This window comes from Strix aluco, chromosome 3 (assembly GCF_031877795.1).
Source record: "Strix aluco isolate bStrAlu1 chromosome 3, bStrAlu1.hap1, whole genome shotgun sequence".
NCBI classification, from domain to species: Eukaryota; Metazoa; Chordata; class Aves; order Strigiformes; family Strigidae; genus Strix; species Strix aluco.
In genome coordinates this window covers 126029767-126045502 of record NC_133933.1, presented here as the reverse complement: position 1 = coordinate 126045502, position 15736 = coordinate 126029767, and the positions used below count along the sequence as shown (strand labels likewise).

Sequence of the window (15736 nt, the reverse complement as noted above, 5' to 3'; positions counted from 1 at the left end):
TGAGATGCTGCTGGCCATCTCTGCCCTACCTGTGGTCTAGGCACAACACCTTGAGGTCACCAGAGTTTGAGACTGGTGAAACTTTCAACCCCATCACTCCTCCCCAGATCTTCAGATGTGCAGAAGAGATGGAGTCCCCAGGGGTGCGTTTCCACAGCAGCTCCTCCATCCTCGCCCTGCCTCCCAGCGTGATGCTCCTGCCACCAAGCTGCGATCTGTTCAGGAGCTGATCAAAGGGAAAACTACAGCTACAAAACAAAACCACCACACTAAGTGGCTTTCATCTCATTTACCCATACACGCATAAGGAGGTGTCCTAAAGTAGCATCCAGAATCATGCATGGACCTGTGAGCGCCATCGCTGCAGCTGGGTTTTCCTTATTTAGGATAGCAGTTGAATAAGGAGTGACACAACACCTGAGGAAGAGTATCCCCTGCTGGGTTGTTTCCATGCACTTGCTTCCCTTCATTAGGTGATGAATCTATATAAAGGATTATGGTTATGTGTGGGCTTTTTTTGGCCATGTGCTGTCTCTTTAAAAGAAAAAGAATCAAGTAATTTTACTCTGATAAGCATCTTCCAACACTAACCATAAATGAGTATCTGATTCCATGTGAGGACAAGTCTGCAGACCCAAACATCCCAATGCATACTCCCAACATACCTGCTGGTTATATTCACATGGGGATGCTTCAGAGCTGCAGTGCAGCATCAGACTCTCCAAGGTACAAGGATGTGGTCCCTCTTCAAGACCCTCAACAACTTCCTTGGGAGCAGGCCAAGCCCCAGCCTAGCCCTGGTCCCACAGCAACCGAGGTGCAAGCCAAGGACTATTCTCTATGAACTGCCAACAAAGATGATCCTGGCTCCCAACATGCTGACAACTGGGAGTCCCAATAACTGAGCAACCAAGACCCTCAAATCCTGACACTCCCCATCTTTCCAGCATCATCCCTTAGCTCCCCACTCTGATCTTGAGCCATCTTCAGTAAACACTCTTCTACCTGCAGTCAAGCCTCAGCTCCATCTCGGCTGCAAACAGCTTTTGCAGAACAGTTTATTTCTCTGATTATTTAACCAGAGGCTTCCTGGCTTCACTCTCACCACCCACTGTAATAATGTGCAATTACCAGACTTGAAGAAAAATAAAAGGGAAGTGGCATCTCATGCCAGGCCAGTGCTGCCAAGATCTGTTCTTCAGTCTTTCAACTCCCAGAAAAAAAAATAATCACCAAACTCTCTTCTTGACTCTTGGCACATCATTTCAGGCAGCTTCTTCTATACACAGATTTTACCCCAAAACATAACATTTTACACAGTCTTTGCCTTTCATCCTCTGCTACTCAATGGGTGAAAGTCAAAAGGCAACACTATCAGCAATTTCTGCAAGATGATTTCAAGCCCATCTTCACGTTTGACATAGAACGATGCCAAATTTGGCACTTCCGAGACGTTCAAGAGACAGGCTTCAACTCTCTATTTTTATTGAAAGGTTTCTGCAAGCTCAATTCCTTGCCTTTGGAAACAGTTGAAGAAAGGAAATGGCTATTTGCTAAAATAAAGGGATTGTTTAGAAGAAAGTGTTTCCAGTGTGTAGGCTGTTCTTGATCTTCTAAAAGGTACAAGGTTAAAACCACAGAGCACTATCAGCCCAGTACCCACGTCGTTCAGGCACCACGCTGATAATTTCTTTGGAAAACTTTGGCAAACTGTTTTTCCCCTTTGGATTCCCATTTGCAGGGGCTACAATGTAAGAGCCAGCTGAAGCAGCAAGAGGTCCAGCTTCTCCAACCACAGCTGTACCGTTGGTGTTGCTCTACCTTCTCAATCCTGTGTAGGTGAGACCTTGGAGTGCTCGGGAGAACCCCTGTCATGGGGATGGACACGAGGACAGACGTGGAGGTAGGCTGGTTGCTAACTCAGGCCATTAGTCATCGCAAGCTCTTCCCAGACCTCTGAACCATTTAATCCAGCGAGAATCATTGGCATTTGCCATCTTAGCTGGAACGTGTCCACGTTAAGGACACAGGCCTAGTTTTAACACCAGCCTCCCAAGCTACTGCTATTTTTAGGTTTGGGCTGTTATTTAAGGCATGTATTATAACCAGAGAGCGCACGGGGCATAGACACCTCACGGGGAAATAAGGACAAGTGAAATGCCCCATGACAACAACTGCTGTGCAGGATCGCATGCCTATCTCATCTATTTAGGCAATTCAGTATATCAAGCACCTTCGGGAACTGGGCAAGAGTTTGAACCACTGTTTCCACCCTAAAATCCTCCTCTCTTGGGAAGCAGCCCAACCACAGCGAGATGTCTTTGCTCCAGCACTGAACAGTGCTAATGCCACCCTGACCACACTTTACCTGGAACCGATGGGCTTGAGGCAATCAGTAATAAAATACTTCAACCAGGCAAAGCCTTGGATGTCTGTCTGGCACCACAGAAGACTTGAGAGGTGCCGGAGTGAGGTCAGCTGCCCAAACACAGCTCCTCAAGCAGAGGCTGCAGCACCTACGTCAGACCCAGTCTTCCCTTTCAAAGGTTAAAGCTGTTTACTGAAAGGATTAGGAGGGAGGAGATAGTAAACTAGAAGGAAGTGAGGGAGACTGTGCGCAACAACTACGTACACAGGCTTTGCCCCGACAATAAACACTCCCCAACCCCTTGTTGGCGTGGCCAGCCAACATATAGGTGGTGAGGTCATATGAATGCGGGTGCACTGCCAGCACCAGACTCTGGGGCTTCACCCCCAGCCTCAGAAAATGACTTAAACCTAATTGCTTGCCCTCCACACCCCTTGTGCATCCACAAACCAGGCTGCCATCTGAAGACCTGAGAAGCAACTGTGGTCCTAACACCTATGGAGGCTTTGCTCTGGCTGCCTATCATGGAGGGATCTGCACTAGCAGCACAGGAGGGGAAAGATTTCTTTGCAACTGCTTGAAGTTTGTTCCTGGCCATATTCACGCTCGTTTGAAACACTGCTTTAGGATGAAGCATGATTTGGGTACAAACACTGCTACAGCAGAAAGCTAAGCCATGACGCTGCAGCTCTGCAGTACATCTTAGCTGTACAGCCAGTTATTAAGTAAAAGGTCAATTCCTCTATGGCACTACATCTTCTCTTGTTTCAAGTAAACAGTCTTAAGAGCCAGACGTTTCAATAGGAAAACCAAAGAGGGATTTATACACCACTGTGGAGGAGAACAATTTCCAAATCTGACATGACAGAGCACCACCACCATGTAAGAACTAATGAGCAAGGCCCTTCCAGCTAACACAACACGATTTAGGCAACACCAGAGCTGCACTCAAAGCAAGACAAAACATTAATTGGTTTGCGCTCGTCTGACTGCCTTCATTGCACGAAGTTCAACTGAGGACATTCAGTGACAGGAGGAAGTCATGAAGCCACCCGTGCCAACACGGAACCAGCGTGACTATTGCAAGAATGACTGGGAGGGATGTGCAGAACTACCCAGCCAGGAGCCCAGACTAACAGGGCAGTTTGTCTCCAGACCTGAGAGACCTGGTCAGATACTGGGCCAGTTTATCATCTAAACGTGGTTTTGTTGTTACATTCAGCTTATTCCCAAGACAAGGCAAAAACTTAGCAAATACCTTTGTGAATGTGATGCACTAACTGAATTCAGCTGTTAAAGGATGACAGACAAGACTGGAACAACTCACCTTGAGAAGCACAGGATGCACCATGAATAATGCTGTGCCCCAAAGGACGACAAGATCTGGGAGGTGGGGTTATACCCAAATGGGCTAACACAGCCTCACTGCTCACCATGTATCACCTTCTCTTACGTGCACTGTTTCTTTAACGTGAATCATGCTTGGTGGCCAAACACACAGCACTGCCCACAAAGGCAGCTCTAACGTGGCCTCCAGGAGAAGGACCAGCTGCAGTACGGGCATTTATTTCTGCACAGTGTCTGAAACACCCATTTAGAAACCAGAGCTGCACCTGCTCAAAGCAACTTGGTCTTGTCCCTGCACTTGAGCACTCCCTGCCCTATACAAAGTCAGCTCCTGCTCTAAGATGCTTCATAAAACAGGAGAGAGTCAGAAATTCAACCAACTGAAATTAAGGTCTTGGGGAAAAAAGTTACTACAAGTTAGTAACAGCCAGCTGCTTTTGGTCAATGAACCATGGTCAAAGCCACGTAGTATTTCTGGTAGTGCCCACAAATAAGGACATCTAGTAACGTTCTGAAACCCCATTGCAGATCACTCACCATAGCCTCAAGGACCGTGCTTCAGGTACAGATTTTAGAGACAATGGAGTGCAGGGGTTACTGGAAAAAGTTATCACAAACAGAAGAAAGCTCAAGGAACTGTACCGCAAGAATTCAAGAGAGTTAAAAAAAACCTGATAAGTATCACAAACAGAAGGCACAAAACTAATTCCAACAAGACCTTTTGTTTCTATAAATGCATTAATGAAGGCAAACAAAGTATAGGTCTATTAATCGGCACAAAAGAGAAGAGAGTACATGACAGAAGACGCCCTACTCAAAGCCTTCTTTGCTTTGTACTTAAGCACTCATGGATGACTTTCATCAAGGACTGATCTCTCTTAAACCTTCCGATCTTTTTTCAAACCATTCTTTGTTTGGCCCCTCTTGTTAAATGCGCTTTTCTAAAGGTTAACTGAACGGATGTTTAAGGTTGAGCAACCTCAACCCAAAGAAAGGACTCAGTGCTGTTTGCACAGGAAAAGGGGAGTGTCAGAATTGCCACTGTAGCTTTGCAGAGGAAGAACCATACATCCTACTAGGGAGATCATGGCTGCTCGGTGTTCACATTCATGACACCATTAATTTATCATTGATTTTTACAAATTTCAATTTAATGACCACAACAGGTCATCTTTAAAGTCTCGTCAAAAAGCTGACAGCAAGTCAAAATGAACCAAAAGAACAGAAAACACTACAAAGCAGAGCCTCCAGGAAGACCCGACAATACTCATGGAGCTGTACGCCTCCACGACACAGACTTTAAGGACAACCTTCCTGGCTCCAGCATGGGCGAAGGGCTGGGGACACAAGCCAGCAGTCAGGATTTAGGGCTAAGAACCTGAAATTGAGGTGCTGCCAAGAGGCGGGTAATGACTCAGTCTTCCAGAAACAGACGGGGTGAGGGGAAAAAGGACAACATGAAAGACAACCAGACCCACGCCTGAGTCACCGAGAAAATAAGGAGAGTGCGAAACAGAAAAGTGGGAAGGAGGGGGCGGGGGGGGGAAATAAGAAGGCGCCTTCATTCAAGATCCTTCTATCAAGGATGGGTGAGAAGGAGAAGGAGAGGAGCTAGGGCAAGCAGGTGACATTCGCTCAATTCACCCTTCCTTCAGGAGCAGGGACACACCACGGGAACAGCAAGGGGGAGAATCCAAGGACAAAGAAACACCTGAGGAACCAGTATATGGACTTTGTCCTTGCTACAAAACCCAGCACGTCAGAAAAGCAACTGGTCACTGGACATGGGGGCAGCCCCTCCAAAGCACCATGTGGGATGGTAGAGAGGACAGTACCCCCCGCGGCCCCCAGTCGCTCCTGCTCACCGTGCCCGTTGCAGTAATAGATCCACTTCTCCCTGTTCTGCGTTGGGGTGGTGGACTTTTTCATAATAGCTTTTTCCACAATGGCACTGGGATCTTGCCTGGGTCCCTTCTTCAGAGTCCGTGAGCTCTTCCTGACACTGCAGACAACGATAACCACCAGGACCAGCAGCAGGAACAGGACAATCATCCACGGCAAGTGTTCGTTGATGTCAAAGTGCTGGTGGCTGTTCTGCGGACCTCGCCGGGGGGGCCTGTATGGGACGCTGGACTTCTCACCCCCCACCATCTCCAGCGACGGCTGCTTCTCCAGTGCTTGGCTGGTCTGCTTGTGCCGGTAGCTCTGTGCCTGGCCGGTGGTGCTGGAGCCTGCAAGGATCCCACCAGCGCCATCCGTTTCGTTGGACGAGGTTTCGTTGTAGTAGCCTGCCGGCTCTGCCATGCTGCTGGACGCGCGTGGTGCTGGAGAGGGGACAAAATCAGGAACTGAAGAGTTCAGACCTGTAAAAGGAGAGGCGAGTTCAGTGTCACGGCACCGGAGACGCGATACGGCATCGCATCACAGTCTAAGACCTGCCTGAGCATCTGCTTGGCCAGCAGACAGAAACCCAATGCCAAGCAGCGAGAAAGGGAATAGGTGAAGTTGAGGTTTGGCTCTGGGAACAGATGGGTACAGTTACAGAGGTAGGTTCAAGGTAAAAATGACCCTTGTTGGTTAAGGCTGTTGGCAGCTCATTAAAGAAAAGATGAGTTAAAGGCATGTTGTCAATCTGTGTTTGCCTCATATTCAGTATTTCCCAGAAAACCTACAACTATCAGGGAGTTGTTTTTTCTTTCTTAGGTTTATGAACATTAATTTTACTCCAATTGTGGAATTTAGCATTTGGGCTAGAAATACAGGACAATTTGGAGGCTTAGTATCTCTCTACTGTGTTTTGTTAAGGAAGCACAAACTTTTTTATCAGCACTGCAAGCAGCTGTGGATGCATCAGCTACAAAACAGGTTTCTGAAGCAACAAAAGAAAGCAAACCTCCCCCTAAGAGCTACTTTCCATCTTTATTGAGTTTTCTTATCGACCAACAGCTCTCAGGTCCCAGCCAGATGCATGACCAAAGCCGGCTGAGAAGAGGAAGGGCTGTTATGGCAAAAACTGGAGCTTACTTTAGAAACTCAGCTTTTGAAGATTATGTCTCAACCCAGCTGAGCCAGAGAGTGGGTGTAACTATCTGTAACCTGACTTTGCCTCTGTCTTGGTTACCCAAAACACTCTGACCAGGATACAAACAGGGAAAACACTTTAACTTTTACCTAATTGTCTACAGTTGATTTCAAAGTTCAGGGAACACCCTTGTGTGCTCTCCCAGTGATACACAAACATGGTATCAAACTTTGAGACATAACAAAGGATAAGGACTGGGAGTCTACCACTGTCAACAACTTCCCTGCTATTGCATTCACCAGCTCAGGTGTACAGGCCACCAGAAGTTGCATTTTTTTAATAAAATGCCTCATTTGAGACACTGTAAGTAGGCTGCTTTCCAGGGAGTGCTGAGCATCACCTCAGATGGGGTCCCACAGCACCACTGCAATCAGCCATGGCTAAAACATCTCCATAAAGACTGGGATCGTATATCATTTCCAATTAAATAAGAGAATAGGGAATTTAACTTGGTTCTCCTCACCAGTGATAACTAACAGAAATCTTAGAGGTTAAAGAAAAAAATTTATGGCACAGCCTAGATTCCTGGCGGGCTGTTTTGCCAACGTTTCCCATTCCAGCTGATACGCTGGCACAGTATGGGGCAAAACGCAGCAAAGAAAGCATGGGCAGGAAAGGAGTCTGGTGGAGCAAAGCTCCTCTCCTGTCGGGGTTTTCCTGCTGCACCCTGCTCAAGTTTGCCACGTATGCACAAAGACTTGTGCCAGCACAACACACAGATGGGAAAAGCAGCTGGGGAACGTGATGTCCTTTCAGTCCAAACAGTAGGACAGCCAGGAGTACAATCACAACTATAGTCCCAGTGAAAATGTTATTAAGCGTGGTTTAACACAAGTGAGGACAACCTGATGCACCCCAGAGCTGCCTTCTGGCCAAGAAACAAAAGCACCACCCACACTTTGGAGCAGGTTGCTCTTCAAGAGCCTAAAGTCAACCCTGAACACAGCAGGAACACAATCCCACAACCAAAACCACATCTCTGTTTCAGTGGTGGACATTACCTTTGGGAAGATGAGCAGTTGGTGGAACTTCATAGGGCTCTTCACCTGCTTCAGTGCTTGATGAAGTCAAGGATGTGTTCGGAAGAGACGCTGGAGAACCACAGACGTTGTCACTCTCCTTCGTCCCAGGCTTGACGACCACCATGTTTTTCCCAAAGCAGTCAGTGTATGTTTTGCACTTCATCACACTAGAAGGCACATCAGAAAAGGTACCACGAGGGCACGGCTTGCACCTAACGTCTTCTGTCTCAGTTCCTTTCTTGCGGACACCCCAGCCGACCGGGCACACCGTGTAAGGGACACAGGTATCGTTCGTCTGAAACGTACCAGACAGGCAAGTGCACTCGCGGTCAGTCAAGGCAGTACAATGAGTTTTCTCAATCATTGGCAGTTCACAGGGTTTTCTACAAGGGTGGCATCGCTCTATGCCATTTTCATGCTTCGTAAAAGTCCCATCTGGACAAGGGCTGCACTCTCTTAAGGTACTCTTCGTACAATGTTTAGACACATAGGTTCCTGCAGGACATTTGTCGCAGATCAGCTCTTTGTTGGTGGCACGGTCCAAGTGGCGGTACTTGCCAGGGGAGAGGCTGATGGCATTCTGCTCGGAGGTCAGCTTCGACTGACCATCAGCGGTGCCAAGGAGCATGAGCAGCTGGAAGACAGGCAGGAGGTATTAGTCAACAACAGTGCATGACCGGAGCCCTCCCTGCCAGCAATCCCTTGCAGGATCACAAAGGATGTCCCAAAGCCATGGGACCACAGAGTTGTTTCTACACCCAGGGGTGGGAGCTCAGCAAGGTCAGGGTGGAAGAGAACCAGTGCAGACAGCAGCACTCTCTCCGGACACATCCCCAGCTATGATTATAATTCCTTAAATTTGACACCACGCTTCTCAGCGAGACTAAGCATCATTTACACTGCAACCCTGCCATGGCGGTAAATACTGCTAATTGTGTTTCAGCAGTATGTGCTACCTGGCCACCCCAGGAGAATTCAGACCAGCTTTGCATTTCAGGGCTGAGAGGCTCCAGCACGAGCCAGGCGCTTGCCAAGAAGACAAAACACACATGCAGGTGGCAGCTCTGACCTGTAAAACTTTCTTCCTCTGTATTTATTAATTTGCACTTGTTCAAACAGTTACCTTTCTAAATAACACAAACCAGGATGAAATCCAGGCTAGCGGGCATTACCGGACTATTTCTCAGCTCCTCTGCACTTTCATGATTTTTTTATGACCCTGCACAAGCGTAGGGTTTGGTGAGACCTCAAGGGATGTTCTGCCTCGAGACTCCAACCACATCTCAACCCACTTTAAACCAGATGCTTTGGCAACAGAAGAGAAAACCTGATGCTATTTTTAAGCTCTTTGAGGAACTCTGCTGTAACTCAGTTCCTCATTGCATCAGATACAGGTAAAAGGTCTCCAGTTTTTAGACACTGAACTGCACCCAGCTGGGCTTGGCTAGATGGGTGCTACAAATCTGTTTACCTATTTCCAATCCCAGGGCTTTATTCCCTTAATTCCTTTGCATTGAGGCTGCTCCATGGCCAAGAGAACCTCCATCTACCAAGCAGGATCTCCTCTTCCTCCAGGAGACCTCCGGTCCCTGGATTTAACGTCAGTTATGCCAGCAGAGATAAGACAGCAAGAACAAAAGATGTATCAGAAGAAAGGCTGACACAACCTCATATAACATGCAAAGCAATAGAAAAAACATTTTCAAACAGCTTCAGGCTGAGTTAGGAGGGAGACAGAACAATGAGCCAACGTTACCTTGAATTTCCAAAGGTGCTTTCCTACACTGAAGGTAAGAAGACCAGAGACCCTAACACTTTTCAACTGCACAGCCAGGCACATAGATCACTCGGCTATGTTACACAAGCCCTCGCCTCTTGCTCTGCTACCTATTCCAGGCTATCAGCCAGCAAGAATACATTCAGAAGAAAAAAAAAAACAGCCTCCCAACAACATGACTCTGCAGAAGGCACATCGCGGCAGAGCCGCAAGCTGCGCCGCGTCATTTTTGGTGCAGTCTCTTGCTTCCTGGAAACACACAGCACATTTCTGTTTCACCTGCTAAATAATTTACGGCTTGGGATTTGTACAAAACACTTCAATTTTTTTTATTTTTTTTATTTTTTTTTACCCCTGAAGCAGCAATTACAGAGCAGGCAGAAGCAGGTAAACCCGCAGGAGTTGACAAAGATCCTGCAGCGGCCAGGCTAATTACAGCACGTCAAATTAAAAAGCGGGGCTGCCCTGGCAGGCAGCAAAGGTTTACAGGATGCATTTTATTTTTCCCCTCCCCTAAGACATGATTTAACGAAGTGCTTAGCTGGCTCTAAGGAAACCTGCCGCCCGTAATCTCCATGACGCAACCCTGCATTAGCAAACCAGATGAAGCAGGATCCGGCCTCTTGAGGTTGCGTGGGGGGGTCACCTGTGTTACTCATCCTCCTCCCTATGCAGACACTGAGCGGGACAGGGTGTCAGGAGAAGCAGGACAGGCAGCAGCTCTCCTGCCTTGCCAGCGATGAGCTGTGTGCTGCCGTCTCAGATCCTGATTTCTCCCTCTTCATCAAGCCAGACCTCAGGAAACCCACGGACAACCCTGCTACAAGCACGTGCCACCGGTCCCCCCCTGCTCTCCCTTTCCTTCCCATCTCCGGGATCTTTCCATCACTCATCCAAGTAACTAAAGTCAGTGGGACCTGCACTACTGCAACAGCACCAGGGTGGGGGTTTTTTTTGGTTTGGTTTTGTTGTTTTTTTTTTTTTCCAAACCCCATCCTCAGCAAAGCGGCACTGGCACTTCTGCACATCTCCAGATCTTCAGCTGCACATGCACTTCCAAGCTTAGGGACAACAGCAAGTCCCTGTGGGGGAAGGATAAGCAGCACTGAGCATTTGCTATTTATTCAGATTGGCACTTCTGGTCCCTAAAAAAAAACTCAGCTGCTCAGCTTCTGCGGTTGGGACCACTCAGATCTGATAGAGAGCCAGGAGCAGGAAGACATCTTCAACAAAAAAGGGTGTCTGCTGGTTTGGTCCCTCATCCTCAGGGCTGCCCAGCAGCACACAAAACTATAGACTTTTCTGGCTGGTACACCCAGTTTCAGTGGCAAAAGCAACAGAGTAATGAAGTGGGCTCTGCTTAGCCGCTGGATTTCAGTTCATTACTCCAACACCAAAGAAAGTGTATAGGGTAACAAAAAAACACACAAAAAAAAAGGAATGGGTGCAAGACAACACTAAAGAGCAGATTTGGTTTCAAGCAGTTTCGGTGCTGCTCTCTGTGCCCAATGCAGGAGTAGCTCTCAACACCAAAGCCAAAAGGGTCAAGCGGGACAGGGTGGCCACAATCCCAAAGAGCATCCCCAACTCAGCACCAACACCCTGCACCGCACAGGCAAAGGCACTTCCCAGCCACCTTCACCCATTCCAACACATGGAGGTTTTATGGTATGAGGAAAGCAGATCAGGCTTGGGAACGCTCCCATTTTCACCTCCCCATATCAGGGAAATGGCTCAGACAAGGGGACCTTTGTGCTTAGCTGCAAACAAACCCGCGAGCCAGCAGCATCCCACAGCTGACGTGGGCATGACCCACCTTACCACCTCCCAGCTAGATGACTCCATCCCAATGACATCCATGCCATGCCTCCATCACCCTCTTAAATAACTGCATGCTGCAGGAGAGACCTGATGAGCAATTTGCACTAATTTACCCTAGAATAGCTTTTAGAGGGCCACAAACTTCCTGGGCACGTGGCAGAGGGGATGCAGCTGGGAACACAACGGCTCCTCTGGGACTCAAAACACCAGCAGAAAGTTGGATCAACAAGCATTTGTGTCCCAAAACAGGGTGACACCTTAAGACAGTCAATCTTAGGTTGTGTACAGTGCCGCCCTGCTGCCAGCCCTGCACGGAAGCAGCGACAAACCTAAAAAATAAAAAAGGAAAAAAAGACAAAAGCCAGCTAAACGCAGGGCACTTGACGCTGCTAGAAAAGTGCGGGAGCAGAGAGCTGTAAGCAAGCAGAGACTGACAGTGCTAAACTGATACTCTGGGAACTGTTTCCAAGCAAAACCAGGAGAATTTGGTAGAAATGGCAGCTGGCTCCATGGCGATGCCTTGGCACAGGTCAGGGATGGGCTGCACAGCCCACCCCCCTTCCTGAAGGTCAGCTGCACCCTCCGCCAACCAGCACTGGGAAGTTGCTTGTTACATTAAAGGAGGAAAAAAAAAAAACTATAAAACAAACCCAGAAAGACCGGTCTGGAAGTTTTATGGTAACTTCACAGACAGGAGGAGCCCACCTCCTGTCCAGCTCACTGTAAAAAGGATCAAGTTACTCACTCCGAAAAAAGTTGCCTGTGAGCGGAGTATCGAAGAGCAAAGCAAGTTTCCGTTTCTTGCAACACGACCAGCTGGTTTGGGGTTTGTGAAACCGAGAGTCCAGGGCTTACCCTGCTTAGCAGTCCCTTTGCTACATCTCGAGAGCAAAACGCTGGCAGCCGAGCGTGCCAAAACAGCAGCACCAGCTGGCACATCTGGTCCCCACAAAGGAAAACCCAGCAGCTATTCCTGCAGCCAGCGCTGACCAGAGCCCATGAGCATCCCTAGCAGCCACAGTTTTGCTCCAAGCAGAGGAAATCCCCCAGGCTCCTGAAAGCCCCGAGTCTAAGCAAGGTGACATCGTGCCTATTCAAGGCGAGGGCATTGGGGGAGATGGTAGAAACTACCTTGCGGCAGCTGGCGGGTGCCCAAAGCCCACGGCAAGCCAGGGAAACCACAGCCAACATCAGCCTTACACAGCCACTGCCGAGCAGCTACCGCTCAAAAACCAAGCAGCCGTCGCTCAAAAACCAAGCGGCCGGGCGGATCCGGGTTTGCCGCACCAGTGAGAGATCCACCAAGTATTGATGTGAACGTACTTCCATCACATTGGAAAGCCATTAACTCCTTGTGGGGCCAAAGGGAGTTGCCCAAATTTTTGAAGATGATGATGTCGGATGAAGAAACCCTGGCCAATGGCCAAGAGAGCATCCTGCCAGCTCACGAGCAAATGGGAATTTTGTCCTGTGGCTCTTTCGCTCGTATGATCAACACGGACAGAGGTTTGAGTACATGCACGCACAAGCAGTACACACACACATTTGCTCTCAGCTTCATTTTGCAAAATTGCTGTTTTATTTCCCTACACCTAAAGGTCTTTCCCCCCCCCGCCCCTCTTCCCTCTACACCCGCCATTCCCGACTGACCTCCAGGATCCCAGCTGGAGCTCCGTATCTCAAGCTCCCCCTCAGCATCTCATCTTCCAGGCACACAGCAGCACTCGCCTCTCCCAGCGGGAACCCGGCGCTCGGGAGCACCCAGCCAGCACCATGCACGGACCCGGGCTGCTCCGCAAAGTTACCCTTCGCCTTCAAAGCGACGAGGCTGTTTCCCCACTAATGCTCTCCCAGCTTTAGATTATTTTTTGTTTACTCGGATTCCTGTCGAGCCAGCACCAGCTTGCTAAGACCCACCTTGAGTTCAAGAGCAAGTGCACTCCTCGGTTACACAACCCAGCCGCAGCAGCTGCGGCGTGCGCCTGACACACCGAATTACCGTCTCTCCCCAAAAAGACAGGATGTAGCCCCAAAGCGCTGATGGGGAAGGGCCCTACCTGGGAAGGGAAACCTGAAGGTGAACCCACCGGAAAACGTTGCCCGGTTAAGTCAGGGCAGCTGCCTGCAAGCAGCGGCGGTGAATGGCAAGAGAAGCAGCTGGGATGGATGGACGGACGGACAAACTGACCCCAACCCCGTGCCGAGCTTCGGGAGCGGGGGCAGGGGGGCGAAGCAAGGATCGCTCACACCTCGAGGGGCGGCACAGCCCTGGATGAAGCCTCCGGGGAGGACGCGGCCCTTTGCCCGCCTGCAGTAACACGGGGATGGAGAGGATGGGGGGGGCGATAATCGCACCCAGCCAGTGCCCGCTGCCAGGGCTGGGGGTGCAGGGGCCGGCGCGGGCAGTACCCCCCGGGGAAGGCACAGGGGAGCCCCGCACACCCCACGGCGCCGCGAAGAGGGGACACCAGGACACCCAAATACACGCATATCCCCCCCACCAGGCATGCAGGAGGGGCGTGCAGGCAGCCTCGCACTGCAGCACATCCCCCCACCCCCGCGGATCTTACGCGGGCGGCGCCGCTGCGCCCGCAGGGACGGAGCGACACCAACTCCCCCCCCCCCCCCCCCAAACACTCACCGTGAGGAAGGTGGCGGCGCTCCGGCACGCCGCGGCGGCCCCCATGGTGGCGGCCGGGGCCGGGGCCGCCGCGCAGCGCTGCGGGCGAGGCGCTGCCCGTCCAGCCGCGCTGCCTTACGCGGCGGGGCGGGGGGCCGGCGGCGGCCGGGGGTGGGGGGGGGGTGGGGGGGGACAGGCGCCCATGGCGGCGGGCCGGGGCCGGGGCCGGGCCGGGCGGGGCGGGGCGGGGGCCCAGCCGCCCGCCGCGCTCCCACCTGCCTGCGGGGCCGCCGGCTGCGCACTGCCGCGGCGGGGCGGCGCGCACGTGGGGCGGCGCGGCGGGGCGGGGCGGCCTTTGTGGCGTCACCCGGCCGCGCAAGACAAACGCGCAAGGGCGCCCCCCCCCGCGCAGCGCCGCGCAGCGCGCACCCCTCCCACCCCCACCACCTCCACCCCCACATATTCCCTCCCCGCCCGCTCCGCGGCCGCGTAAGGCTGCCTGGAAGCTCCGCAGCGCGATGCAGCACCGCGTGTCCCGTCCCGTTCCCCCCCCCCTTCACATTCACCCAAGCAGCCTGCGCGGCTCTCCGCGCCGGCGGATCCCCCACCCACACCCCGCCCGGCTGCTTCAGGCTGGTGACCCGCCGTCCGCGGGGTGTGCGAGGCTCACAGAGTCACAGAGTCACAGAATCATCGAGGTTGGAAAAGACCTTGAGGATCATCCAGTCCAACCATGAACCTCACACTGACCGTTCTCAACCACACCAGATCCCTCAGCGCTATGTCGACCCGACTGCTGAGCACCTCCAGGGATGGGGACTCCACCACCTCCCTGGGCAGCCCATTCCAACGCCCAACAACCCGTTCTGGAAAGAAATGCTTCCTAATATCCAGTCTAAACCTTCCCTGGCGCAACTTGAGTCCATTCTCTCTTGTCCTATCACTTGTTCCTTGCTTCTGGAAAGCTCATCCCCAGCTCTCTGCAACCTCCTTTCAGGTAGCTGTAGAGGGCGATGAGGTCTCCCCTCAGCCTCCTCTTCTCCAGACTAAACACCCCCAGTTCCCTCAGCCGCTCCTCGTACAACATGTGCTCCAGACCCTGCACCAGCTTCGTTGCCCTTCTCTGGACACGCTCGAGTCATTCAATGACCTTTTTGTAGTGAGGGGCCCAAAACTGAACACAGTAATCGAGGTGCGGACCCTGCCAGAGGGAGCGTCCAGCTCCGCCACCCCAAATCCATCCTTGCGCCAAGCGTTGAGGCGTTGGGCACACAGAGAAGGGGGGCCCTACGCGGCATCGCAGCGCATGCTGCCCAGCCTTCCAGCCAGGGGTGACCCTCTCCCACCCACCTGGGACCCCAGGGGTGGAAGCGCTGTGCAGGATGGTGAAGGAAGTGAAATGGTTTTGCTCCAGCTCTGCCCCGTGTTGCTTTAGCGTCCCCCTCCGTCGTCCTCCCTAAAAACAGGGTAGGAGTAGTTTCTCTTCCCATGGTAGTTTTGCTCAAGTGGGCTCAGCCATCCTAAGGCTGCGAGCATGTAGAAATTGCAGGGCGGTGAGTGTTCAGCAGCAACAAATTTTGGGGTGGGATTTCTAGACTCTTTTTTTTTCTTGTTCTTCAACATCAGACTAGATATAGGAAGAAATTTTTGTACAATGAGGGTGGTGAAACACAGGCACATGTTGCCCAGAGATTCAGTA

At 51.2% G+C, this 15736-nt stretch overlaps 1 protein-coding gene across 5 annotated transcripts in view; it reads right to left on the bottom strand.

The window, feature by feature from the left end:
- The window catches only part of TNFRSF21 (TNF receptor superfamily member 21), a 34661-nt gene extending 20448 nt beyond the window's left edge, over window positions 1–14213 (bottom strand). For 2 of the 5 annotated variants that reach the window (XM_074820182.1, XM_074820186.1), the window contains exons 1-3: window positions 9576–9669; window positions 7799–8453; window positions 5581–6078 (exon numbers count right to left, since the gene is read on the bottom strand). In XM_074820182.1, the coding sequence (XP_074676283.1) occupies window positions 5581–6078; window positions 7799–8453; window positions 9576–9659 (1237 nt within the window). In that variant the 5' untranslated portion in view covers window positions 9660–9669. Of the gene's footprint in view, window positions 1–5580; window positions 6079–7798; window positions 8454–9575; window positions 9670–13067; window positions 13226–14058 lie in introns of those variants that run through there. The other 3 variants (XM_074820184.1, XM_074820183.1, XM_074820185.1) reach the window with 3 other exon arrangements.
- Window positions 14214–15736: the final 1523 nt, after the last annotated feature.